General features: G+C 44.8%; 1 protein-coding gene across 1 annotated transcript in view; it reads left to right on the top strand.

The window, feature by feature from the left end:
- ADARB2 (adenosine deaminase RNA specific B2 (inactive)) overlaps window positions 1-25,582 on the top strand; it is a gene marked incomplete at both ends in the record, with an annotated part of 327,918 nt that extends 302,336 nt beyond the window's left edge. The window contains 4 exons of the mRNA XM_082499565.1: window positions 3,162-3,330; window positions 14,826-15,007; window positions 20,508-20,686; window positions 25,406-25,582. Coding sequence (XP_082355691.1) covers window positions 3,162-3,330; window positions 14,826-15,007; window positions 20,508-20,686; window positions 25,406-25,582 — 707 coding nt within the window. The remainder of the gene's footprint in view (window positions 1-3,161; window positions 3,331-14,825; window positions 15,008-20,507; window positions 20,687-25,405) is intronic.
- Window positions 25,583-27,523: the final 1,941 nt, after the last annotated feature.

The following is a 27,523-nucleotide window of genomic DNA, read 5'->3' as shown; positions in this document are numbered from 1 at the left end:
TTCAGTCCTCAGGGAAACTGAGAACGTTGAACAGACAAATAAAAAATCAAATAAGCAGACCCCCCAAACTCACAGAAATGTTTCGGATGCCTCTCCCCCCAGATTGTTGGCCAGTGAGTTAAATTCCCCAAGTGCTCAACAGTTGTTTGCAAGGCTGCTGCTTTTTCTTCCCCTGAACTGGCTCCTTATCTCTGTCAGCACATTGTGGGATGCTTTGCCCCTCACTAGGTAATATTTACACAGTGAAATCAAAGTCACATAAATGATAGGCTGCTTATCTTGTCATGTAGTCACTAAAATTCCCTGGCAGTTACAGGTCCCTTTGCATGTATGCAAAATGTAGGTGTATCAACACGGTGAACTGCCTGAAAAAGAGAGTAATCTAGGGGACGGTCAGAGCGGGAGCTGAGAAAGCGAGAGGGATGTAGAGCGAGAAGGGAAATGGGGAAAGAAAGGTGTAGCAAGAGAAAATATTCTTCTAAAAAAAAAAAAAAAGACGGAGAAATAAACACTAAAAATTCACTTTGCTCTGGGGGATTTCCAGCAGGTAGACTCCTGTGGTAGATCTTTATTGAAAGGATAGCATCTGTTTTTCATAAATAGTTCTTAAGCAGTACCTTTAAAATGAATTTGCAGAAGAAGGAAGCATCATTATATTCATTATACCTGCGGGAAAGCTTAGGAAAAGAGAAGTGATTTGCTTCAAGTCAAGCTTTCTTCCAGCCAAAACAGCAACAGTCTCTTGAGTCACTCTTCAGTGCTTCCCTGGCAGAGGTCTAGCTCTGCCATGCCATCAGTTCTCGGTGTGTGCAGACTAAGGCAAAGTGGTTTTGCTGTACATTTTTCGCCGTTGCTCAGCTAGATGTGTTTGCTAAGCAGAAGTGATCACATTCTCCTTTTGTTGTCCAAATTTCATGGCACCTTCCCCACGGCTCTGTGGTTTAGTAATAAAAAATGCTTCTCACCACTGCTTGAAGTTTTTAGAAAATTAGTTTCCCCACAGAGTCCCAAGAAAAATATGGACCAGTTCCCAGATAACTAATCCCATCCGAATAGCATCCTCTGAAGGATACTGCAGGAGGCATCCCAGACAAGAAGAATGTGCACAAGATCAGCACACATGGCCATGAAAATGGTTGCCCAACAGTGTTGACATAGCCCAGCAATTTGAGGGGAGAGGGATCTGAGAAATTTCTGAGACTTCGGCATTTTTGCTTATTGAATTTTTTATTTGTCCATTGGCTCTTCCCAGTTTCCCTCAGAACTGAGCTTTGAGAAGCCTCGATACTTCAAGTCTGGTGGCTACTGCAGTGTTTCAGTTTGTGAGGTGCTCTGTGACAACTGGGCACAGGGACCCCCACGGTCCCCACCAGGAAACCGCTGCTGATGGGGATGGCAGTGCCATAACCACTCTCCCCCAGACTCGGTTCCTGAAGCAGCACAACCAAACCCTGCAGTATTTGCGAACATTTTGGATATGATGGAACCTGGTTTTGGATGGGAATTTGTTTCAACCATGGCTAGTCGATCCAGTTGAAACCTGGTCCAGTTCGCTGCTGGCACACACATCCCCATCTTAAATTTTAGAAAAGCAGGAAGGAAGCAAAGGAATGATCGTTGGGGGCTCAGCCACACGTCTGCTGGCGGGTCACAGCTGACCGCTGTTCTACACGTGTTCACTACCTCCACTAATCCCAAGGGGCTAAAGAGATTTATTTTCCCATTCCCTTTCTGTAAACCATCCATTGGCAGCAGCCAAAGTCAATCAATTGCTTCCACCAGAGCTTGCAGCACAGATAACGGTCATACAAAGCAAAGACGGTAAAAAATAACAGAGGGAGAGAGCGTGCGGCTGGGGAGCGTGCACAGAGCCAGCTGCTCGCGGCCAGAGGTTCGATCAGCCCCGCGACCTGTGACACCCCAACGTTACTCGGTGCTGCCAACCTGGGCAGCCCTGTAGCCCACTGAAGGCTGAGGAGCATTACCTTCACAAGCAGGAGCTTTCTGGTCCAGCTGAGGGGCAGGCCATGGAAAAATACATGGGACGGTTGGAAATATAGGCAAAAATCTCATGTCTGTAGAAGCAGAGCGCCTTTTCCTTGAAAGCAAAAGCTATTGTGTACCATCTTTCATTATTTTCCTTTGGGCTGGAGGGAAATTGTGAAAGGTCTGCTCCATAGAGAAGGAGCCCTCCAGTGAAACCCTCTGAGGGTAAGACAGGGAGCAGACCCAGAGCTGACCCTTGCTGTTCTTTTACAACCAAAATAGCCAGGGACAAAGTAGCAGCATAAAGAGGGGAAGAGAGACTTTGATAATGAACTTCAGGTTTTCTCTTTTCTAAAACATGAAGAAGTACTTTGGAAACGTCATTATCTTTTACGCTTACTGCATATAGGCAGGACTCGGTTAAGTTCACTGCAGCGCGGGACAAGTGTGTTAGCTTCTTGCCCTGCGCCACCCCGAAAGCAGCTGCCTTGCACTCAAATATATAATATCACTCAAGTGATGGACGGTGATTGCAGAAAAGGTATCGGTATGACACAAGGCAAGAGTGTACCTCACCTTAGGGACACTATAGAGGGAATTTCAGCAAGCAATGAATAATTACCAAGTTTTGATTTGTGTTTGATCCAGAGTTTAGTACTTTAGCTTTCAAGAATTTTCAGTGAAATTTCATTATAACAAACCAGAACCTCAGTTCTGGCATTATTCAGAAAATGCTGCTGACTGTCACACTAGAGTATTGGACTGGATTGGGTCAGGCAGGCTTTGATCACACTCATTGAACCAAGGTTTTCCAAATGTTCCCCTGACACAGCTCAATCCTATAAGCAAGGGTTAAAAACAAGAAATCGTGTTGTTTCTTTAAAAACCAGAGCACCTCTGTTCTTCTTAAGTATGGAAGAGAATGGAAATGGGAACATGAGCTCAGCGTGTGCTGTGTGAAAGTTTTGATGGATGTGAAAAGACAACCATGCTAGGCAGCACGTGCTTTTCTCCGTTGTGCTGCTTTCTTGGGCTGCCATCTCATCTAATTTTGAATCCAATTTGAAGGACCTCCACAGGTGGTTCTGCAAATGCAAGCTATGACATCAACACAGCCTCTCAGTTTCTTTCTAAAAACATTTAATTATTGCCAATCTTGTGTTTATTTTGCCCAGTGAACAGCAGCAAGCACATAGTGAGAAAATACCGTGGGCACCTCCGAACAAAGATTGAGTCTGGAGAAGGAACCATACCCGTCCGCTGTCATAACGCGGCTCAGACGTGGGACGGCGTGTTGCTGGGAGAGCAGCTCATCACCATGTCCTGTACAGACAAAATCGCCAGGTACTGTAGCACCTCATGTACATACGTCGCAAAACTCTTTGCATGTGAAAATGAAGCTTGGTGCCGCAGAGGACTGTGGCTACCAGTGGGGAATAACTCGCAGGTGCTGACAAACCCTGTGGAAACAAAGACCTTCTTTGTATGCAAAAACAAACTGTATAAATAGGACGGAATGTAAATAGGACATTTTCCCAAATTCTCCATGGGTCGTTAGTTGCTTTTTACAGTGTGACAAAAATATAAACCCTCTCTGCAGCATTTTTGCCAGTAGAATTTCAGTGTGCAAATAAAATACATCCACTCTGCTCTTACTGGATCATTTACCCCAAAACTTGCAAACAAACATCATGCAGATAAACTTAGCTCATCTGCACCCCGTTGGATTAAGTGCCCTAAAAGCTGCTAGGAATATTTCTACTATTTTGAATGTTGTTGCAGAACTTTCATCTCACGGCCCTCTCTGTGGCTTTCAGCTCTGTCCTGTAAATACAGCATATATTTATGTAGAATAATTGCCATATAATACATATTTCAAAATTATTCCATGGTGGCACGTAAAATGTAAACAGATTCACCATTCTAGTTTAGGGCATTAACTAATTGCAAATGATGGCTATCACAAACTGAAAACAAAGTGTGTGCATTTGGATGCATACTTGTTATACTATTAGTATATATCTATACATGTATGTATACTTGTGCTCATAATTATAGCTATATGATGTGCATTAGCTATAGATGCAGCTCTACATGTAAAATACGTTATATTATAGCTATAAACATGTAAATGTTATGATCACATTCTTTGCTGGAATATCATGCCTAAGAACTCAGTTAAATTACATCAGCAGAGAATTTGGCCCAATTATGAAAGACCAATATAACAATGATCTTTCAAAAAAGCATAAAGCTTTTGTTTAATGCAAATGCTTAAATTCTGCTCTTGGCTTTGACCGGATGACCTACCGAAGTTAAATTAGTCTGTGGGCTTAGCAACGCCTGCCATTTTGGCAGAAAAATGTATGACTGAACCAGCGAATGGAAACACTACCAGACTCACAAAATCCACCCTCTGCTAAGTGTAAGCGTCACAACTGTTGTGTTTGTGTGAAGGATAAAGAGCAACTTCTGCTTTAATGTTTTCATTTACTCGTAAAGAGATAACAGAAAACCCAAACTGTTTTCAGTGGATCTCCTGCACTGGTTTTAGATGCAGTTGGGTTTTCCAAATTCAGATTCATACGGACTCAAAAAACAAAACAAATGTAAGTTTGAGAGTGGAAATATCGCACTCTCTGTGGTTTTGAATGTCATTAGCCAGTGAATTAAATATCAGCTTTGCAAATGGTATTGTATTTGCTCTTGATGGGGATGTTGGCTGCAATGCACAGTCTCGGAAGCTGGGTTTTCTCCAAGCGCATCTGCTAAGCACTTCCAGTGAATCCTTTCCTTGTTGCCACATATCTAAAGAGCATTCAAGTCTGTGAAGAAAAAAAAAGTCTACCACAAAGTTTTTCCCGGATAAAAAAAATCTTCCCGCTCTCATCTTTGGTATTATTATTGCAATATTGTATTAATTACTGCAATTTTATTATTTATTTGCACTGTAACTCAAATGGGCATCGTATTTTCCAAGACAAAGAAAAAAAAATCAGCAATCATTATTCCCTGCTTTGAAAAGCAAATGTTTGCTGTCACCAGTAAGGGACAGTTTAAAAGGAGGCCGAGAAAAGGGATGGGAAAAGCAACATTTGTAGGAATGGTGGTAGTGTTGTGGCACTACAAATGCTTCAGAAGTTTGGATGCTTCCAAGCACTGTGGGCTCCTTGGTGAGGTTAAGAGCTCTGCTACAGGGAAAATGGGTAGAAAAACTGCTGAATAAGGAGATGAAGAGAAAAAATCAAGAGAGTGAAGAGATTCAGAAATCAATGAAGGTTACAAGGAAGATGGAGTGGTTGTTCCTAATAAGGGGTAAGGATGGAGACAGGAAATGATTATAGAAGAGGTTATTTGTGGGTCTGGTGCAGGCACCTCCAGCACCTAGAAGTGACAGAAACCAAAGAGGGGCCCAAACAGGGATTTTGAGGAGAAAAATTCAGTTAGTGAAGTAGAAAGCATGGAGTTGAATGTAAAAACAAATACCATTTCACGTGGGAAACTGAGAAAGGCAAATGCAGTCCAGAGAGTGCTGGGGGCATTGCTATGGCATCTACTACGGTGAAGGGTCTGAAAGCTTCTGGAGGGAGTGCCCAAGGCTTTCTAGAGACATTCCCAAGCCCAGCTGCACTTGCAGCTCATGCCTTTCCCGTCCTTTCTCTCTCCCAGTCACATTGTGAGACCTCGTCTTGCAATTTTATTTCCACTAGGCTCCTAAGTACGCATATTGTGTCATAACTTCTGTTGGGCTCACAAGTTCTGCTTTGGGAATCACAAAACACCAACACCGCAAGAAATGTTCACAAAAACATCTTTTGCGTGGCAGAAAACAAGCAGTGCCCTCAGGGCTGGTCACTGGCGACGATGTTGCCAGAGATTTTTGGCTGCTAGTAATTTTGTGTAGAGCTTGGCACAGAGTGATGAGAAGAGGTTTGGAGATCTGCAATAAACTTTCCCCCAGATTTCAGTTTACCACATTAAATATGATCTACAATCAATTTTTATCCTTCTTGTCCTCACCTGTAAGAGGAAGAAATCAGAGCTTTCTTCGCCTGACCTTTGTTTCACCAGGTACAGGGCTGTTTTCTGCCGCCTTTGCCTCTGGCCATAGAAAGTACAGGCAGGAAAGGAGTTCAGTGGATGAGGAAATTGCTGTGTGAGGGCCCTTTCCCTGCTCCTGCCCCCACTGAAGAGATCAGTAGGTGATTTCTGTGACACACTTCAGACTCCAAATATTTGCTCTACCACGTAGACAGTTGACTCTTCAAATGTCTGCAGGATGCAGGACTCTGCGCATCATCCGGACTTGTCTCGCAATGAGAAAAAAAAGATCTCCGAAGCTGAAATTCATGTTCGTATAAGCAAGATTTGACAAAAATCTGGCTTGTATGCTTTGGATTTTATTGCTTGTAAAAGCCCCTCAGGAGCACTGGGCTATTAGAGAATGTTTCCTCTTGAGAATCTAGCTAGTAGCTGCTAAAATATACATCATTTTGCATTATTTGCAAAGGACATTGCTATCAGAATATCAAAGACCAAGAACGGAGAGAGTTACTCAGAAAAGTGAATAATATTCTATAAATCATGCATCTAACGATTTATGTTCTGTCTTGCTCACAGGATAGCCATAAGCAGAGAGTGGTTTAATCAGATTTATTTGTTATTCAAAGGCATTTAGCAATTTTTATTACTATCATCACAAGTTTGAGAGAATTTGATGCTTGGTATGCATTACTTGGGCTCTGTGGCTGGGTTGAGATTGCAGGATAAACAGCCTGGTATCATACCTATTCCCTTACTGAATTAAAGCACAAACACTTCTGGCATGAATACTCATGTTATTTGGCTGAGGCAGGGAATTACGAGGTGAAATTCCGCGACTGCATTATAAAGGAGGTCAGGCTAGATCTTAGTGGTTCCTTCTGGCTTTAAAAACTTATGCATTTATATGTGCAAATTTAAAGTTTGGGCTCTGTGGCTCCCCAAATAACCCACCCTAAGAAAGAGTTGGCTTTTACACTCCCAGCTTCTGTGAGTCTCACAATGCAGCTGAAGGGAGTTTGGCCTCTCAGTGCCATAGATTTTGGGACTGAACCATGTTCTTTAGACCCATAGTTCATTAATTACACTAATATGTAAGATTTCGACCTTCATTTTCCTCTGTAATGTACGCTGTATACACTTGCGAAAAAGCAGCAATATCATAAGCAAAAATAATTTTGAAAATTATCAGCTGTTTGGGGAAAAAAATTGTGTCATTTAACATTTTCTTGATGCTAATCATAACCTGTATTAAGACCTTTATGTCAACAGAGACATCACAGCCCTAAGAGAATTTAGGCTTTTTGTGACAGCAAACCCATTCATACAATGAGCCAAATTAAACCTCTTTTCATCTCCCTCTCTCACACTAAGGCTGGATGCAGGAACAGCTCGTACCTTTGCCTATTAGAAGGTCGGTGCAAGGTTAGTGTTGCTGGTGGTGGAAGTCTCTGCAGTTGCTGTTCAGGAGCAGATGAATGTTTGAAGGAAAATTGACATATATACACACGTACTCACACAGGCACGCACACACGCACACACAAGCACACACAATTAGGTAAAAAGCAAGGATATCTCTAGAGATATCTCTCCTCTTTGAGGATCTAAATGCAATAACTAAACATTAGGAAAGTTAAGCACTAAATTCTGTCTTGGACCCTCAGAAATGTTCAGATCAGTGAGCACTGAGAGGTGCTCAAGTTCCTACCAGCTGCAGGGGTGGGATTTGCAGCACCCCTCTGGCACCCTGGGGCCTCAGGGACACTGGCTTTCTGTGTCCCCTTTGGTGACATGGTCTCTGCGGCACAAAGCCAACCCAGTGCTGAGCCTCTCCTCTCCCCTGCACAGCACTGCTGGCTTCCCACAGCACACCAGGCGTGTACGTGTATGCCAGATTTGCAGGTGATAGTTCACACAATGAAATGGAAGCGTATATAAAATAAGAGTTTCCAAATGTCTCTACTTCTTATTCCTACAGCAGAGGAAATCTGAAAGACTGGACAAAATATGAAAGAACGATGTACATCTCGTGCTCAAGTCCATCACCCCTCTGGAGAGACTTGTAGGGGAAATTCAGAGTCTGCCACAGAGTACAGAAACTGCCTTCCCTTCCATACGCGTTGTCCTCTGACTCATGAGAACTGTTTCAGGCCAGTCTCCTTCCACCATGGCTCGTCCCCTAGGCCCACCATGCCCTCAATTTGACAACATATACCTCCCTTCTGTATAAAGTTTCCTGTTCTGGGCTCTGAGAGCATCGAGTTTATTCATCTCATTGCCAGCGCCTGGGTCCCTTCTTCTTCCATGCAGAGAAACTGGAGAATTTATTTCTCCCAGTGTCCAAAATCCAAAATAGCAGGGTGTTTTCCACCAAATACCTGCACAGAAGGGTTTAATGGTTGCCATTGCCTGTGGTTTGGTAGAGAAGTGCAATAGTGCTGGGAGCATGAGGAGGAGGCCACCACAGCACTCCACAGCCCAGCAGACCCATAGCATAAACAGGCATTCCCAGGTCCTATGTCACCACATCACCTCTGCTACCTTCTGCATGCAAATTATCGTGAGGATCTTGGTCCAACCACTCAACACTAAGATCTATTTAAAAAATTAGTTCTTCTCTGGATGCACCATTAGAGACTGAGTTCTGCAGCGCACTGCTCTTCCCCAAGACCCTCTTCCTTGATAGACCTTAGCAAGGGGACTGGGGACCTCACGCTATGGCCAGGGCAGAGCGTGTTCACGCTCAGTTGATATCTGACTAATCTGTTTACTTTGGAGAGATGCCAGCTTTCTGTGCATCGAACTTGCATCTACACACACCAATAGCGTATAGACACATGAGCCATGGGCACTTGTCCTCTTTCAGAAGTGGGGCATCTGCATCACCCTCTTGCAGGGCGCAGGCTTGGGGAACGTACTTTGCAAGGTGCAGGATTTGGAGGGAACGCTCATCACAAACACTCTCTTTACACATCAAATAAAAGCCAGAATTCAGTGTTTGTTTTGTAAGCTCTGGCCTTAAAATTGTTTTCTTAGTACCACTTCTCAAAAGGTCACCTTTAAAAGTATTTTCTTGCCTCTGCTTCCTCATACTTCACAAAAACAGTGACATTAAGCCCAGAGGTTAAATAAGACCTTGAACTTCTAAATTATATCTCAGCTGTAAAACAACACAAACCATAACAAAGGACCTCCAAACTTTGCATTACAGCATTGCCAGTCTATTCTTGTCCCGTGGCTAAGGTTTGTGGATTATTTGGGCCCACGCGCTAGAGAAAAGGAAGGAGTTTTTATTGAGAATATGTTCAGAGTGTTGCAAGGTAATATAGTTTTAAGGCACTTGTTTCAGGATGTAGCGGTGGGAGTCTGAGGTAGCATTTTACAAGATGATTTGAGCACATTAAGTTGTATTTAAATGTAGCATGTAAAAATGCAAGACTAAAAGTCAGTTTTAGAAAATGGCATTCTTAGATCTATTTCGGTGTTAGCCTGTCCACCAGAGCCACGGTTAACAGACGACTGAGCCTGACAAGGTAACTCAAGAAAAGCTACTGCAAAGGCTGCATACTAATGTAAATGAAAATCAATTAACACAGCCAGATCTTCAATTAGAGATGATTTGTGCACATGATTTGTAATTCTCTCTCTTAACCCCTTTCTGTGTGACTGAGATTTCAATTTCAATCTTTCACCACAAGTTACGTTCCAGAAAACATATATAAACCACCTACTGCTAAAATACAGATCAAAAACTAATGCAGTAGTTCCAGTTTCCAAACCAATAATAGCTAAACGGTCGTATAAATAGGAACACCACAGGTGTTCTGCTGAGCACAGACCACCATGAATAACAATTTATATTGTGTGAAGCATAGCTGGAAATATTGGTAATAGAAACTGTGGTACAGGAGGTTAACACCACCAAGCGGGTAAGACATAAAGCTCTTAATAATGACTAAAAAAAAAAGTGTCTTTTATAAAAAGCCTTAACAAAATAAGCTTTGAGATTCATCAGCAGTGATTTTTAATGGGCGAAATTTCCAAAGGTCCCAAGGAGACACTTCAGTCTCACCAAGCTTCAATGGCAGGTGGGCACAGTTCCCTGAGATGTTTTGAAGCATCGTGCCAACTTCTCCACATCTCAGCTTTGAAGGGGTTCGAGGGCAGGAGCGTGTCAGCATTCACCTTTGAGTAACGCTGTGTGCAAACCGATGCTGGAGATACTGAGCGAAGGGGCCCCAGGTGTCACACTGTGTCTCAGCGATGGGCGAGGAGCCACGTGAAGACCCGTGTGAGGCTGCAGCCCTTTGCACCCCCACGGGTTTGCCCCCAAGCCCCTTCCTCAGTGGTTGCATCATCCATATTTCAGTTGGTCCTGGGGCTGGGCTGCGGGGCTGCGGCCAACTCGCGGGGTGAGATGATGCTACAGCTTGCAGGCATGGAGGCTGCCGTGCGGTTACGACTTGGGGACACATTTCCCCGTGCACCTCGCTGGTGGTCCCGGGCTGCCGGGAGCGTGGGAGCGCGTGGGGGCTCCGCAAGGGCTCGCTCCCAGTCTGCCCCGCATCCGGGGCTGGGGGAGCACAGCCTCTAATTAAAGGAAGGCTGCCTGCTCTGGGATGGCTCCCAGCTCGTCGCTGGCATTTCCGTGATTGACAAACAGGCAAAAATATATTTATTCAAGGATTATCTATATTGAAAACTGGACGCAGGATTTTGTCTTTGTAAACAGTGCAGTAATATCTGCTGTTTGAACAAAAGGAAAGGTATACTTTCATTCCATTTAAAGCGCCAAAATCTCCCATATTTAAGTGGAAAGGGGAGACATTTGGTTTTATTGATCCTGCCTGCTGAAGATTTTGGGCTTTTTAAATAAGATCTGTGACTAAGGGAGCAGTGGGTTGATTTTCACTTTATTGGAAGGGTTATTGCAGAGCGCACAGCATAGAAGTTATTAGAGAGATGCATGCCCTTGAAAACAGCCCTTAAAATCCTGCACAATTAGGAAAATTCAGAATGATCCAGCATATTTCCTCATAGCGAGAAAAGTCACTTTGATGTATTGAGGACCCAAAATGTAACACTGCATTGCTCTGAATAATAATTTTATTTTGAAAAGCTACATTTGAAGAGAGCACTTTGTTACAGATGGGAACACAGCTACTTTCATGGACCTAAATTAGGCTGCAGAGAAATAGCTCCTTCAAAAATGAACACCCTTATCGATAGTTTCACTGTTGCTCAGACAGTTCTTTCCCTATCCTCCACCTACAAATAATCCCATAGATGTTCAGATATCAAAGGAACGAGTCGGTGCATTAGCCATGTGTGTTGGTCCAGAGATGAGCAATACACAGGATAAAAGACCTTTCCCCAAATATTTATCAGTTAAATCTATTGTATATGCAAAATACTGAACTGGCTGCCCTCCAAGGTAGGTCTTTTTATCCACAGAGCAGAAGCAGAATGAGTAGATGAAAATTTCACCCATCATTAATGTGCTTTTACTGTGCTCTGAAGGACAAGAGCAGCAGTGCAAGAGTCTCGGTTTGGCCAGCTCAGCACAAGGCCCCTCTTCCTAGAACTTGCACTGACTTTGTGGGACTCATGCGCATGCTTAGGGCTGCTTTCCAGAACAAACCAAGTGGCCAAACGCTTTGCCAGCCTTGGGCTAGACTTGAAAGCAAAGCTCCTGCTCTGCTTTTTCATCCCTCTTCTCTGAATGGATGCTGCTAAAACAGTGGTGTGTTGAACTGCGAAGTGGCCAGCATACAGGTGCCAGTGCCACCACTCTCATCCCATTTCTCCACCACCACCACGGTGGACACCAGCCTCGGCATTGCTCAAGGAGACCCGCCAAGCAGTTCCCACAGAATAATACCTTCTCGGTGTCGACACCTTTTCTGATTTCTCTGTCCTTTCTGCCCTAGGATGCCACCTGGTTCTGGCTTGAGTCTCTTTTTACACCACTTTCTACCCATCAGACACGGCTTGCTCTCACAACCTGTACGTCCTTTGTTTCTTTGGCCTGACCCCTCTTCCAACCTGTCTTGTAGCTACTTATACCTTGAAGTCAAAACCCACCGTGGCTGATACACAAGTTTCATTGCCCCCCACACCTGCCTGGGACTTCATTTGGGATGGGGAAACAGGGTTGTCTTGAGGAACAACTACTGCATCCAAAAGCACTGGACTCTAGCTCTGCCTCCAAATAATGCAGCATTCTTCAGCAAATCATACTGCCTTTCTGCCTTGATTCCCCAGGGTGTATAAAAATGGGGGTTTGCCTCACAGCAGCATTGTGAGAACTAATGAATGTTTATGAGATGCTTTTAATACATAGGGGATGACCTGATCATGTTTATACTATGATTTCCAATAATGTAATTCCATTGACATCCGAATCCCTTTTTACACTAGGATGAACATGATCAAAATTAGGCAGAGAAATATCTCTAAAGAAAAGGCAGGTTCCTTGCAAATAATGTAAATTAAATAATCATTATTACCTTGTAATTTATGATCCGAACAGAATCCCCTATTTTGGTAAATAAAGCTCAGATGATTTCTTGTGATGTGCATATTGCTAAAATTCCAATATTGTTGAACATATGTTGTTTTTCTGTTTAGCTGCTTTTTTCTCTCCTTCAATCGAATATACAAGTGGGTTTTTTTAAGGAAATGTCAAATGTTGAAAACAACACTGATATCTTACAAGTTTCCATCTGGACAAAGATATCACTGTCTAATTTTTTTACTCGCCTTAGAAGCTGGTCGGAGGCATAGTACCGTTAGCTGAACTCAACTCTATTTCGTAAGCTTGCATTATTAATTTTGCATCGTGATAAGATATTTACTCAAAGAGGCAGCTAGTTCTTGTCTTTAAAAGCGATGTTATTTGCAGGAATGACCACACTCTTTTTTTTCCCCAAATGAAGTTATGCAAATCTGATCGACTAAAGTAAATGTTTCATAAAACCAATGACTGTTTAAATTGTGGGACTAAATTGTTTGTATATAAATATTACCTTTTATATTCCATTTGAGTTTTATGTAGATGAACACATTACTTTAATGACCTGCATTTACAGAGGGAGACGGGGAGAGTCTGACTCTGAAATCCTCAGCAGCCAGATGGCTGCCTTTTCTTGCATGAGATTAAAAGATGTTTCTCATTCACAGCCCTGCTTCGGAGGCAAATTAATATAGCCAGCTAAATTGCTTGTGTTTTTGGAATAAAATTTAAAGAGAACTTTTAAAGCAATTGGTGTCACAGGTTCCTAGAGCAGATTGCTCTCCAGGTACAGCATGCTGGTTTTAAACATTCAGTAATTAATGGAAAGTATTCCGTGTTAATTGACTGCTTCAGGAAAGGGAAATATAATGACTCCTTATTAATCATGAAAAGAGACATACAGCACGGAGGCACTGCAATAATTGCACTAACGGTTGAGAAATGTTAATTAATGAAAAGAACAATGATGTAAGAAATTAGCTACATAATGCTTGCCGCTGATGGAGATTGTGCTTTAAACACATTATTTAGCATGGCAGCCACTGGATGTGGCCTTAAACAGCAGGCACCTCTCACCCTTTCCTTCAGTCAGCTACAGAGTTCCAAATGTTGCCAGTGTTTTGGTTTTTAATGAGCCAAAATACGCTCTCCAAAACCACATTTTCTGAAGCATTTTCAGTTTGAACTCCTGAACTCAAAACTATTCAAAAAGATTGACAGCATTTGACTCAACATAAAAATATTATCCAAGTGTAAGAGAGCATGTCAGTGTTTGTGTGGTGGGGAAAAACTTCTTGTTAGATGGGCTGAGGTAAATAGGTTTGCCAAGAAGATAACTGCATCATGACTTCTTTCCCCTTTTGAATTTTTCCACTTTTTAAGCAATTACCTGTCCCCTGAAGATTTTAGAGCGAGCATCCTGTTATAGTTATGCCTAGCTTGATGTAAAAATTAGTATTCTATTAAAAAGCAAAGCCATTCTGGCAACCAATCTAACAGCAGTAGTATGGAGCTCACAGTCATTCAAGATTGAAGGCCCCAATGTTTCCACCATCACTCTGTTGCACCTTTAAGACAGCAGCAGGGTGAGACATATCCATCACTCGGAACACTTTAGAGCAGGTCAAACTATTGGTTACAAATAAATTGCCTAAAATTGTAACTCTTTTTTTTCTCTTCAGGAAAGGATTTAATTCTTATGGATGTCTTCATATCCGCACGATCATTTGTGCAAGGAAATGTCAGCCTGTGAGGCTTTTGAAGATTATTCACAACAATTCTGTGGGAAGTTTGGCCACCTAAGTCATGTGTTGTCTTGGCTGTATGACTAGGGGTTGGTACTAATGTATGGCAAACGGTAAATAAAGGTAGAATAACAAAAGCTCTCATTTTAGCTCTACCTTTACAAGCGTGACATAGAAGCAGGAAAAAAAAATGAAATTCTGCTAAAGACATGTTAAATGAACGTTCATCAAACACAAAATGCTTTTATAAAGAATAGCTCTCAACAAGAGGCCTTTGTTTGCAATAACACAACACAGAAATACGTCCCTTAAGCCAGTGGCATCACAGTAATCTAAAACCATCGTAGAGGGGGAATCAGTCCACGGGCGTATAATAACCCAACAGTACAGTGTTTCATGCATCATAGGGCATGGACAGGAATGGTTTCATCCCTCATCCCCTCAACCCGTGTGCTGGCCTTTGCCAGTCTTCCCAGGGCAGGTCTCATGTGGCCATTCCTCCACCCGTGTGTTTTATTGCTCCTGAATTTCTTTTCCAGATGGAACATCCTTGGGCTCCAAGGTGCTCTCCTCAGCTCCTTCATCGAACCCATGTACTTGCACAGCATCATTGTGGGAAGCCTCTATCACACTGGTCACCTTTCCCGGGTAATGAGCCATAGAATAGAAGACATTGGTCAGCTGCCAGCTTCATACCGGCGCAATCAGCTGCTTCTCAGCGGTAAGCAAACACCTGCCTGCAAGACAAACGATCCCCTCTCCCATCACTAATTGTGCCGGTCACCAACAGGAAAGTTTACTTGTTTGTAAGTAAACCATTAGCCCATGCCTTCTTTTTTTCCTGCAGAGTATGAATTTGTAGAATGAAGAAACAGATGCATTTAAACACAGTTCCTTTTTCATATGCAGTGACCACAAAAAGGATCAGTAGTGGATATAAGCTGACGAGGAAAACAACCGCTGTACAAAGAATGCCCAAAGTGGAGAAAAGTGTATGACTTAAGTAAAAGGTTTCTAAAAAGCAGGGAGGAAGTTTTCAGTAAATTTTAGGTTTAACTCTCTCCTGTCCTGCTCCCCCTCACCCAGCAAACACGTGAATGTGCAGAGTCAGGAGAACGAGCCCTTGCACCTCTGGCACTGTGTGTGCAGCCCATACCACCACTGCCCCTTACTCGGAGCCGCTGCTCCTCCGCCACTTGCTAGCCATCGTGTTTGGAGCAGACGGCCATGAGAAAAGGGCTGCTTGTTCATGCAGGAGACCCTGCCTGCTCAGCAGCCCGCAGAGAGGCATTGCTGCTGCCTGACAAGGCTGCTGCCTGTCATGTGAGGATCTCCATGGTTTCCAGTTATCTTTCAGGCTACTCTCACTGCCACCGCTTCTCCTTCCCAGCCCCTGTCCCTGCCTCAGGTCTCAGGTTCTTTCTTCTCCATCCCCCCGACTCCCACTTCCTTAACCCCCTGCAAAATCCCACAGTCTCAAATGCCTTCACGTCCTCATGAGGCATGTGAGTGCTAAGGGCCACCAGTTCTGCACAGGAATAGACCCTTATTTTACTCTTGGACTCTGATAATTGTTCTTCAGGAGGATTCCCTGAGACACCAATATGATGTCAGGGCTGCAGAGCTGGAAGGTCGTGATGCTTTAGTGGAATACATGGTCACCTTTCAAAGTCCTCTAGGTTCCTCAGTCAGGAGAGTGCTATTTTATCCTGTATCTATTTCATGTTCTCTTTTTTTTGTTGTTGTTTTTTGTGCGTGCATGTGTGTCCTTGTGACAAAATTAGCTTGGCTGAGGCAGAAGTGATAGTTTAGCCACTGGGGAAATTCTCAGATTCTGTGTGCTTTAGTACATCTGGTAAGTGTAATGTGCACATACGTGTTATGAGGTGAGTAGGTCAGAAGGCTTATCCTTTTTTGAACAGCTTATCTCCATTTTTGAACTCTTCAGGGCAGCTAGCCAAAGACTGTGCAATGCAAGCACACAGGAAACTCTGCTCCACTCTTCTGCTGCACCTCATGCCCCATCCTGCACCTCCTGCCCTGGTCTAGTACGGGCATGACTCAGCCCTGTCTTCCGTCCCATGCCACATCACAGGAGGGAGGAAGGGACTCACAGCTGGTCAGGAAAATCTCCCCATTTCCCAAATTTGGCTATTATTTCAGCAACACAGCCGTCTGCCAGAAGCCCCTCCGTCTCCCACTGGGGACATTGATGTCACCCTGTGCCAGCCCTAACTCATTACAGTTCCACCCATACATTAAGTTCACAATCACACCCACTTTCACTGTGGCTGCAGGATGTATAGGGAAACAGGCTTGAACTGTTGAAGGACTGAAAATACAATAAGTGATTTAATAAGAGATTTAACCACAGAACAGCTATTGCTTTGCTAGGTTGCTCTTGCAGAGTAAAAGTAACAGCTCATACTTGGCCCAAGTGTGTATTTCTGTCCAAGAGTCATTGCCAGAGATTCCCAGGGAGTTAGAAAAGCATCAGAAAGGCCCTTGTGTCGCTTAAATATCTGCATGTTTCATGGCTGGCTTACTCCTTCCCTGAGACTTCTGTTTGGAAAAGCTTTTGTTTTGTTTTTGCTTGTGTTTGTGGGTTTTCTTCAGCCCAGGAGAAGCAGTGGGAGGAATCTGTCTATCTCTGTCTACATTGTTTTTGTCTCTAAAGCCATTATTTGTAATCTTCCTTCCCTCACAAATCCCATGGAGCCAATACTGCTTAAAACTTACATTGCTGGGGCTTGTGCTGCATTTCTTTTACCTGGAAAACTGTGCCGACAGCATATCCAGTGACTAAGGAGATGGGCACCTAGCAAAAGACAAACCAAATGCATTAGAGACCAAACTTCAACCACCTCAGCCAGGCAACTCCGCCTCCCATGCGCCTCTCCGGGATCAGAGCAGCCAGGGATTTCAAATTGCAGGAGTCCTTCAATTATAAGGATGCCAATTTTGTCACTTGATCATAGCGGCACAAACATTTCAATGGAGAGGAGAGTCACAGGGTGGGATGAGAGATCCTGAGATAACTCCTTGACCCCACAGAAAAATAATCAGTGAGGTTTTCCACTCACACCAGTCCCAGCAAAATGGAAATCCGCTCATTCACTGGGATTACTCTTGGGTGTATGTTTTAGATGAAAGAAGAGCCCTGTGTCATTTTTATTACCTTTTCTCTTAAGATTGAGGCCATTCTAAAGGGTATCTTGAAGAGGCATGAGGCTTTCCTGGGAGAGAGAGGAGAATGAGGACAGGTTTCACTTCATATCCCACAATACTCAAGTTCATTTTATTTGTACAAAGGCTTCTCTTTTCCTTCCAGTTTCTACAGTGTCCTATTGTACTTTGTTGTGTTGGTTTTAAAGAGTGTATTTTACATAAAGGAGAGAAAATTATCTAGATTATTTGGGTGTTACCTTTCAAATAAAATCAGAACAATTATTTGTCAAAAGAAAAACATGAAAAAAGTGTTTCAAAAGGATCAAAAACAACAATCAGAGAATATATCTAGGCTCTATATTTGCATCTGTCATGAGTCTCATTCATGTTTTTTTTCTTTAAAGTCTCTTCTCTTGCATTCAGAAAATGATGTGAAAATATCTTCTACTTACCCAAGTACGTGTACTTATACATAATATCTGGGAAGAGAAAGCATGAAAGCCAAACCAGCACGGAGGGTTTCCCAGGCACTGGGACAACCTCCCGCCTCTCACACCGAGAGCAGAGGGAGGTCCCAGGCTGGGCAGGGGTGTACAGCCCCCATCTGATGAGCACCCACAGCCTGCTCTGTCCTCCGTGCAGGTTTTCCTTCTTTTCCTTCGGTCAGTGTTTTCACAACATTTTTACTTATTTACTGGCCTGTGGCAACTTTGCACAGCAGGGTGTTTGCTATCACGGTTTTTGGCACTCAGTCCTCTAAGCTTTTGGGTGCTATCTTGACAGAGACTGGTGCAAAGTGTCAAACAGCCGATTTCGATCTGTTTGCATCTTGTTCTGTATAGAAGCGTACGAATAGCGCCGAAGCGCTATCTGATTTTCAAGCTCTCAGTTCCTATCCTGTTGCCTAGGTGAACTGGAGTTTTAGATGCAGACTGATCTGTTATCTCGGTGGGGGGGGCGGGGGGGGGGGATTGAGACAGGTATTAATACGACATGAATATGTTCACAAATCCTGGGTGAGGTTATGACTTAGCTGTAATTCTCTTCTACACACAGTAACAAGTTCAGTCCCAGTGACTGAGATGATTTTGGCAATTCCAGCTTTGCCACCAATACAAAGTGGTTGTGCCATATAATATTTTTCCCTTTCATGGCCACTTTTCTCTCTGCGTGCATGCTCAGTCACATCTGGCTCTTGTGGCTCCGTCCTAGGGCAGAGGGGACCACACTGGAAGGAGCAGAGACAGAGCATGTCCCTCACCAACATTTCTTCCCACGATGCTGAGAGGCCCCAGGCAGGAGGTGCCTGCAGAGGCAGCGTCTCTGCCACAGCTGACCCTGCACAGCTCTCCAGCTCTCGCTGGTCTCATTCAGGGGCTTACCAAGCTCAGCGTGTTTAAATGCAGTGATGGATGCCAGGTTCCCACCAGCTCCCATCTCCTCCCGTTCCTCCTGAGATCAGCAGACACTTACAGTATTCAAGAAGGGGCACTTTGGAAAGGACGGGCTTTGAACTCTCTTCTTTAATCTCCTCCTCTCTGAACGTTCCATATCAGTACCTCTCCCTTGCCACAAAAGTTCTTTGAAACCCTCCAGCGGAAAATGCAAAGGACCTTTCTCTGTTGCCATCCACCCAGGAGTGATGAAGGCAGGTCCCCGTCAAGCTGTGCAAACCGTGAGCTGTTGCTGGAGCTGCTGCAGGCAGGGGCTCTGGCGGGAGCTGCCGTTCGGAAGCAGACATCCAGCCCTGGCGCTGGCCTGTGCCGGGGCGGCCGTGCCAGGCTTGCGGGCTAGTGGCCCACACAGCAAATTAGTAGAGAGGGACTCAACAGCTGGATCCAGACACATCATCCAACGCCCACATTTTCCAAAATATTCAAACTGCTTCAGGTCACTCTGTCTTTTCCAGCCTTGGAAGCTCCCAGTGTTGATTGTTTGCTCCCAAAAGCCCTAATGAGCAGGGAAAGGCAGAGCTCACTCGGCTGCATTTATCCTGTTCTGGAAAATAAACCGACCGCTTTCTTTATACCTCTTACTTCCTTGCAAAGACTAATCCTTCCCTGGTTTCGGGTACGAGAAATGAGAAAGCAACAGGAGTCATGGAAAGGTTGAACTACACTAAATGGTTAAGAATAGACAGGAATTTACGTGATTAAAAATAACCCTCTGTCCTGTACACACCCACACCTGACCTTGCAGCCTCGATCTGCATTTAGAGCCAAGGGAGGTCTCACCCGTGTAGGCAGTGGAGTCCAGTATGTGATTCAGATCTCCAAAACTGGCTGTGTGAATGACACAAAGGTCATCCAGTCACCCCAGGTGACCGAAAACATCATCATTGTAGCTGTCTAAAATTAAATAAGATTCTTTCCACTTAAAGGTATCCAAAATATTGCCATTAGGACACTAGCTCTTGAAGGGATTGCTGCACCAGTACAGGGTAGGAATCTTGCAGGCAGACACAAGGTGGGGAGCAATAGTTTTCTGTGTAGGTCTGTGGTGTCTACAAGATCATTATTAACTTGGATCTAATAAACTCTCTGTGATGATGAAATGTATGTTTTGTATTTTCTTATCCCCCATTTCCACCCCCTACAATCCAGAGTTCCCATCACAGCAAAGGCCCCAGCAGTTAATACCAGATAAATACGCTGGAACACGGAAAGCTCACCTGGAGGAACACATGGCAAAAGCATTTTGCTGCTTAGTTCCTTTTAAAATCCAGTTATCCCATTAAAGCCTTTCTGAAAGATTTCACTCAGCAACCGTCACAGTGCTGTCAATACCACACGCTACAATCTAATGGCTTTCCTTAGGCTAATGAAAAGTTCGCCTCCAAGGTGGAAAAAGATCTATAGGAATTGCTAAATTATGTCTCTCTAAGGTACTCGGGCTGGTAACATTTAACCGATGGTGACAACAGCACATGCAGTGCACAGTGCTGGCGTGTTCACTCAAGGATATTTTGTGCCAAAACAACCCACCACGTATTAGCAGCCTCTGAAGGTTTTGAGCACCGGTTTGATGTTACTGGTGTCCTTCTCTCCTGCCAGGGGTTAGCCATGCTGACGCTCGGCAGCCCGGAAAATCTCCCAGCTTCAGTGTGAATTGGATTGTGGGGAACACTGACCTGGAGGTTATCAACGCCACAACGGGGAAGAGGACCTGCGGCAGTCCCTCAAGGCTCTGCAAGCACATGTTCTTCGCTCGGTGGGCAAAGCTTCATGGCAAGGTAGGTCTGATGGACTGATGGGTCACTGCCAACAGCCCAATGTCCTACATCCTTCATGGGGGACCTGGAGGAGATGGAGAGGATGGAGGTTACCAGTAGCCAAGACCTCGAGGGGTCAACTATGGGAGCTGAGAGTCCAGAGAAAGCCAATAGCAGAAACCTAGGCGAGTTTGGAGGGGAGATGGGTGTTCTGGCTGTTCTTGGTGATGGAGCCATGCTCAGATGAGCAGACAAAACCCAAGAGAGGCCTGAGAGGAATATTTGTCATTGCCTTGGAGGCATCTGCCTCACTGCATTGTTCCACAAGGGTTTAGACTCCCAACTGAAACCACTCCCAATCTCACCCATGTTACCTAACTAAAGCAAGTGCTATGGATTGCCCATTCCCCTACTTTTCCCCACCCCACAGATACGTTGATAAATCCATACAAAGAAATAGCTGCTCCTCTCAAGGCGAGTGGGCAGGTGCTGAAGGCTCTCCAATGTCATCACAATGAGCAGCAGTACAATTTAATGGCATTAAAACTACAAGTTGTACTTAATTGAAACGGCCACCACCCCTTGACAGCCCTGCTTTCTCTAGGGAAGATGGCCATGAAGTTGCCTTATTTGAAATGCCACTGAAGTCAACCTCCCCTCTCACTTCGCTTTACTTCCCACAGGCAGGACACAGTGGCAGGACAGTTAGATGGCCAAAAACTACAGGGTGGAGTCTAGGGATGTAGGAGATGCAGGAAGAAGCTTGATGTGGAATAAGGAAATTTTCCTTTATTTCTCCTGGTTCTGGAGTGACCATTTCTCCTCTTGCCTTCAAGGAGGTGTTGTGGGAGAGAAGGACACAGATACAAAAGTGGTGAGCCTGACCCCACCACTTCCAGGAAGAGCAGCAGGGAAAACACAGTGTGTCTCTTCAGCCCACCTACTTTCACTGTTATAATATTAATTTGCTATATTGAGGCTTGTCAAGAATTGTCCTGCAGTCTATGCAGGGTGGGACAAGATGAGGACAAGAAAAAATTACTTTATTAAGTGCCAAAACATTTTTCCTATTGGGAAATGAGTGGAAAAAGAACAAGGGCTGTGGTTTCACCTGTATTTCTCTGGCAGACATGCCAGCCCAAGAAGCCTTTTGCCTTATCCATTTACTCAAGAGCTTCCAAAAACAGATGTGAACTTGACTGAGGAACTAATATGACAAAAATCATATATTTCCCAGGCTCAATTTTGAGAATTATTGAGGAAATTTTCCTAGTCATCTCACAGCCGCACAAATAGTGGGGCTACTGTAATTCAAAGGGTGGATATGGGACAGGAATAAGCAACAAGGTCCTGCACATGGGCTGGGGCAATTCCAAGCACAAATACAGGCTGTATTTGATTGAAGACACTCCTGAGGAGAAGGACTTGGGAGTGTTGGTGGACAAGAAGCTCCACATGACCCAGCAATGTGCGCTCACAGCCCAGAAGGCCAACCATATCTTGGGCTGTATCAAAAGAAGTGTGGCCAGCAGGTCCAGGGAGGTGATTCTGCCCCTCTACTCCACTCTCATGAGACCCCACCTGCAATATTGCCTACAGCTCTGGAGCCCTCAACACTTCTTATGTTGAGCAGGTCCACAGGAGGGCCATGAAGATGTTCAGAGGGTTGGAGCACCTCTCCTATGAAGACAGGCTGAGAGAGTTGGGATTGTTCAGCCTGGAGAAGAGAAGGCTCTGGGGAGACCTTAGAGCAATTTTCCAGTATCTGAAGGGCACCTACAGGGAAGTTGGAGAGGGACTTTTTACAAGGGCGTGTAGTGGTAGGATGAGGGGGAATGGCTTCAAACTGGAAGAGGGGAGATTTAGATTAGATATTAGGAAGAAACTTTTCACTCTGAGGGTGGTGAGACACTGGCACAGGTTGCCCAGGGAAGTTGTGGCTGCCCCACCCCGGAGGTGTTCAAGGCCAGGCTGCATGGGGCTTTGAGCAACCTGGTCTAGTGGGAGGTGTCTCTGCCCATAGCAGAGGGGTTGGAACTAGGTGATCTTTAAGGTCCCTTCCAACCCAAACCATTCTGTGATTCCTTGATTCTGTGGTGGGAAAGTCTGGAGCAACTTCCACCAACAAAGTCATTCAGGAAGGCAAACGGACAGGCAGGGTGGGAAGGTGTGAAGACAAGCCCAAAGGGTTCTGCTCTGCAGGATACCCCAGGGAAGGAGGCTGGTGGGTGTCTCCTCAGCCCAGGCAGTGCCATGACCTGTCCTTGCAGGGACACTGAGCCTGGGGGGAGCAGCAGCGACCAGACTGGGCTGCGTGCCCACGGTTCAGTCACAGTTCAGTGGTGCGGGTCCCTACCTATTTCTTGCATGGCAGGTGGCAAGGGAAGGGAGGCAAGAAGCACTCCTTCTGCCCCCAAAATGGAGGGATCCTCATGGAAGAAAATCCTGGGACATGTCAGTTCCTGGGTCAGGCTATGGCCTGGACTGTGGCTGGGAGAGCTGGACTGCACCTGGCTGGCACTGAGGATGGGGTTGGGGAGGGCAGGAGGGAGTAACTCGGGGCTGAGCAGGGCACTTTGCTTTTGACAAAACAAAGCATTTGATAATGTCATCAGTGTCCTCCCCTGGGGAACAAAGGGGCAGCTGTAGGGGAGCCACCGCCGGCCAGGCCAGCTAGGAGCCCATTGATGCCAGGGCTGGCAGCACCATCCCTCTCTCGCTGCCTGGGCCAGTACACCCCAGCCAGAGCAGGCCCATGGTGTGCCAGTGCTGTGAGGACCAGAGCAGCTCATTTCAGTCTGTGCATTTGCCTTTTCCTTTAATCTGTCTTTCAGCATCTCTCCTTTTTAGGGAGAAGGGAAAGACTGTTGTTTGCTCCCCAAGACTGTGCTTTGAGGGTGCTTTTTCCTACAGGTGTGTCGTGGTTTAGGCCAAATCCACCACTGGGGACCCGAGGGACCCCAGACGGGACCGACAGATGCTCCCCTCTACCCCTCTTCAAAGAGAGAGGCAGAGGAGGAAAAAGAGACTTATGAGTTTAGGAGGAACTAAACTACTTTAATGAAATATTAATAATAAAATAAAAAGAAATAATGAAATATATACAAAACCGTATCAAGCTCCTGAGATGACAATCACGTCACCGGCTGGCACTGGGGCAGTCCCAGGCTGGACTCAGTGACAGATGGGAACTGGATTCCGGATCTGGATTACGGATCGGGATCAAAGGCAGACGAACAGAGTCCTCCTCAGACGTCGGCCATTGAAGGAAGAGGCTGACCCTTTGATCCCTCAGCTTTTATACTGAGCATGAGGCAGATGGGATGGAATACCCCATTGGTCAGTTTTGGGTCACCTGTCCTGTCCGCTCCTCCCCGCAGGTGGGACCCCTCTCCGTTTTTCCGCTTCCGACCCTCCAACGGGGCCAGTAACAAAGTCAGCTGCCCTTGGGGCTTACAGCAATGGGTATAAGCAGGAGCCTCTCCCCATCCCATGCCTGGGCATCACCTATAAACACGGGTCTGATCACTCTGAGAGAGAACAGTGTCTGCACAATACGCTGTTGATTTCAGTAGTTAGAAGAGGCCCAGCTAAGAAGCGAAGTTACTGAACAAAATTGGTTCTGTTTTACCTCAAACCAGGACAAGGTGCTATTTACCTGGCCTGTAAGCATTGGACTTTCACCCATCTGTTTGCTCTAAGGCATTTTCCAGACTTTGGTTTCATTTGTATAATCATAGAATCCTAGAATGGTTTGGGTTGGAAGGGACCTTAAAGACCATCGAGTTCCAACCCCCCTGCCATGGGCATGGACACCTCCCACCAGACCAGGTCGCTCAAAGGCCTGTCCAGCCTGGCCTTGAACACCTGCAGGGATGGGGCAGCCACAACTTCCCTGGGCAACCTGTGCCAGTGCCTTACCACCCTCAGAGTGAAAAATTTCTTCCCAATACCCAATCTAAATCTCCCCTCTTCCAGTTTGAAGCTGTTCCCCCTCGTCCTGTCACTACAAGCCCTTGTAAAAATGTCACAGCCTCACTGCTGGTTCAGTGCTGTTAAGATTTGGCAGGTCAGAGGGTGTTGTTTACTTAGTTCTTCTGCAAAGCATCTCCCAAGCGTCATCTCCTGAGGCAGCTCCCGGCAGGTGGCTCCAGTGTCCTGGCAGAGTGCTCAGTTTTCCCACACCAGCACGAATCCTGATGCCCGATTGAAACCTGCCTTGTCCTGGCCAGGTTTCACAGCACCTCTTACTATAACACATTAAAGGGGGAAAAGGGGAGAGTGTAGGAGGGGACCCTCCTTCTTGTGTCTCTTGGCATTACTTGGAAGCACTGAGCTTCTCCGCTTCCCAGGCTAAACTGAGCACATTTTTTAAAGATCTCCAGAAAGGATTTTTCTCCCTTTTTTCCTAAAATATCACCTTAACTGAGAAGTAGGGTTTTGCCTTTGTAAAACACACCAAGATTTGCTGCTGCCTCTGCCCTCTCCAAGGCAAAGCCCTTTACCCGTTCCTCTTCGCAATGGCTCAAAACCACGTCACAGGCATTTATTGCTTCCCTGCTTTTTTTGTTGTTAAACCAAAAACAAACACACAAAGCACAGTGATAGTTTGTTTGTTGCTTATGAAATGTAGACAGGAAGATTATACAGCTACTGAAGCCTCCTGTTTCTTTTGGCTCGTCGGTTGATTTTTTTATTATTATTTTACTTTTTTCCCCTTCCCTGATTTTTCTTCTGCAGCTGAGCACACGAATAGCAAGCCATGGAGACGTGCCATCAGTGTACAGCGAGGCAAAGCTGGTGGCTCAGACGTACCAGTCTGTCAAGCAGCAGCTGTTTAAAGCGTTTCAGAAAGCCGGTCTGGGCACCTGGGTGAAGAAACCCCCAGAGCAAGATCAGTTCCTACTAACTGTATAAATCACTTGACACCTTCGCTACATGACCGGATCAAATCAGCTGGAGAGAAGGCCAGGCAGGATGTGTAAGCTGAGAGAATCGAAGCAGTTTGAGATTTAAAAGCAACCTCCACAGGAGTATTTAATTTTAATTCTGTATTGGAAATACGTAAATAGAAATGTGTCTGATGCACTGAACTCGACTTTAGAAAACTGCTTTTTCATGATCCCTTCCCAAGAATGTACCTGCCCAAATTATAATGCCACCCCCACAAAGATTCTGCTTTCCATTGGGTTTTTTTGCTGTTGGTTATTACTGATTGGAGGCGTTAGCAGGCCGCCTGTCTGAGCCAAAACAGAGTTTGCTTTCCCTCACACAATCAGTGCAAGAGTCATCACTGAATAATGGAAAATAGTGAGCAAAGATGGAAGTATCCCAGGCACACAGCATGACAGCAGGTCTCAGAGCATCCATAATCATCCACAAATATAGGTGTCTAACCTCTATGCAAAAATCATCCTGTTAGCTGCCTAAATCTGTGAGAAGGAAATTGGACCTCAAAGATATGCAGTGTTTTTAAACTCCGTTTTCCACTGCTGGCTCAGAGCACAAAGCTGGGCGTCAGGACTCCCTTGGGTTTTAGACTTATTCCCTCTGACGCCTTGGACAAACCACTTCCCACCAAATCTTCAAATCTGGCCACAGGTTTTGCACGCTGCAGATTTTAATTATCCGGGCTCCATTCATCACACATGACCTTTAGACACCAGCCGGGATGCAGATGCTCTTCAAGAGGGTGATCCAACCCTGCGCTGCCTGCGGAGGTGCACAGTTCTGCAGGGGCTGGCGGTGAAGACCAGTGTGACGATGGAGGCAGCTCTGGAGCTTCAGGTAGCTGCCTAAAATCAGGCAGGCTGAAGCCAGGACTCAGAGCCCCAAATTTCAAAGCTCATGAGGATCCTCAGCTTTAAATTAAGTGGGTGTGAGCTCCTGCTGTTCCGTACATCTGAAAAATTGCTGGGTTGGGTAGCCATGGCTAAGACAACCCAAACTAGAGAGCACATTTGATACTTGGCTCTTTCCTGCCTCAGTTTCTCCATCTGTCAAATGGGGATAATAATAATTACCTGCTTCACGTCTAAGGAACTTGGCAGGAACAAAGTGCTCTGGTGGTATGCAATGGTGTAAACCAGATTCAGTCGCTCTTGCAGTGAGTTTTAGCTCCCCATATAGCCCAAGTGACGTAAGTGCAGCAGATGCAACTACAGGCTTAGATAATGTCTTACTCAATGTAAGAGCTTTCAGATTCTAGCCCTGTGTAAATGCCAAGTACTATTATTATTATTATTATTATTATTATTATTATTATTATTATTATTATTCATGTTCATCTGCAGTTTGAAAATAAGGTGGGGATTTTCAGTTAGTAGACGATTAGCACCTAACAGTTAAATATTTTCTTCATAACCGTGGCTGGGTCTGATATAATCTCATCTTTGAACCATCCCAAACTTCATCAGGATGCAAAAGATACAGTCATGGGAGAACTGAGCTTTGATAGTCCCACTGCAGAACCAACCTTCAAACACCCTGTGTATTTCTTTCAGATTTTGGGTTTTTAAATGACAGGATTTGCGGGTATATAACTACTGTTTTCTTTTTATTCCTGTGATTCTCTTTAAATCTGTATATAACATGCTGCTACTGATTTGTGATAATTGTCTTGGTATTTTCTCAGAATTGTCAAGCTGAGTTACTTTTCAAACAACACGAGGCTCATATTTTTCCATGTAATTTCCTTTACACGGGAAACTGTTCCTATCAATAAAGATAGATGCTCTTTGTATAGGGTTTATCATGTTTGGAGAGCCATATACAGTAAATACATTGTTTATTGATGCCCACAATAGAATAGCTACAGTATTTTGATGAGATTTTATTTTTAGATTATAAACTACAAGA

This window comes from Vanellus vanellus, assembly GCF_965231255.1.
Source record: "Vanellus vanellus genome assembly, chromosome: 2".
NCBI lineage: Eukaryota > Metazoa > Chordata > Aves > Charadriiformes > Charadriidae > Vanellus > Vanellus vanellus.
This window is presented reverse-complemented; position numbering and strand designations above follow the sequence as displayed.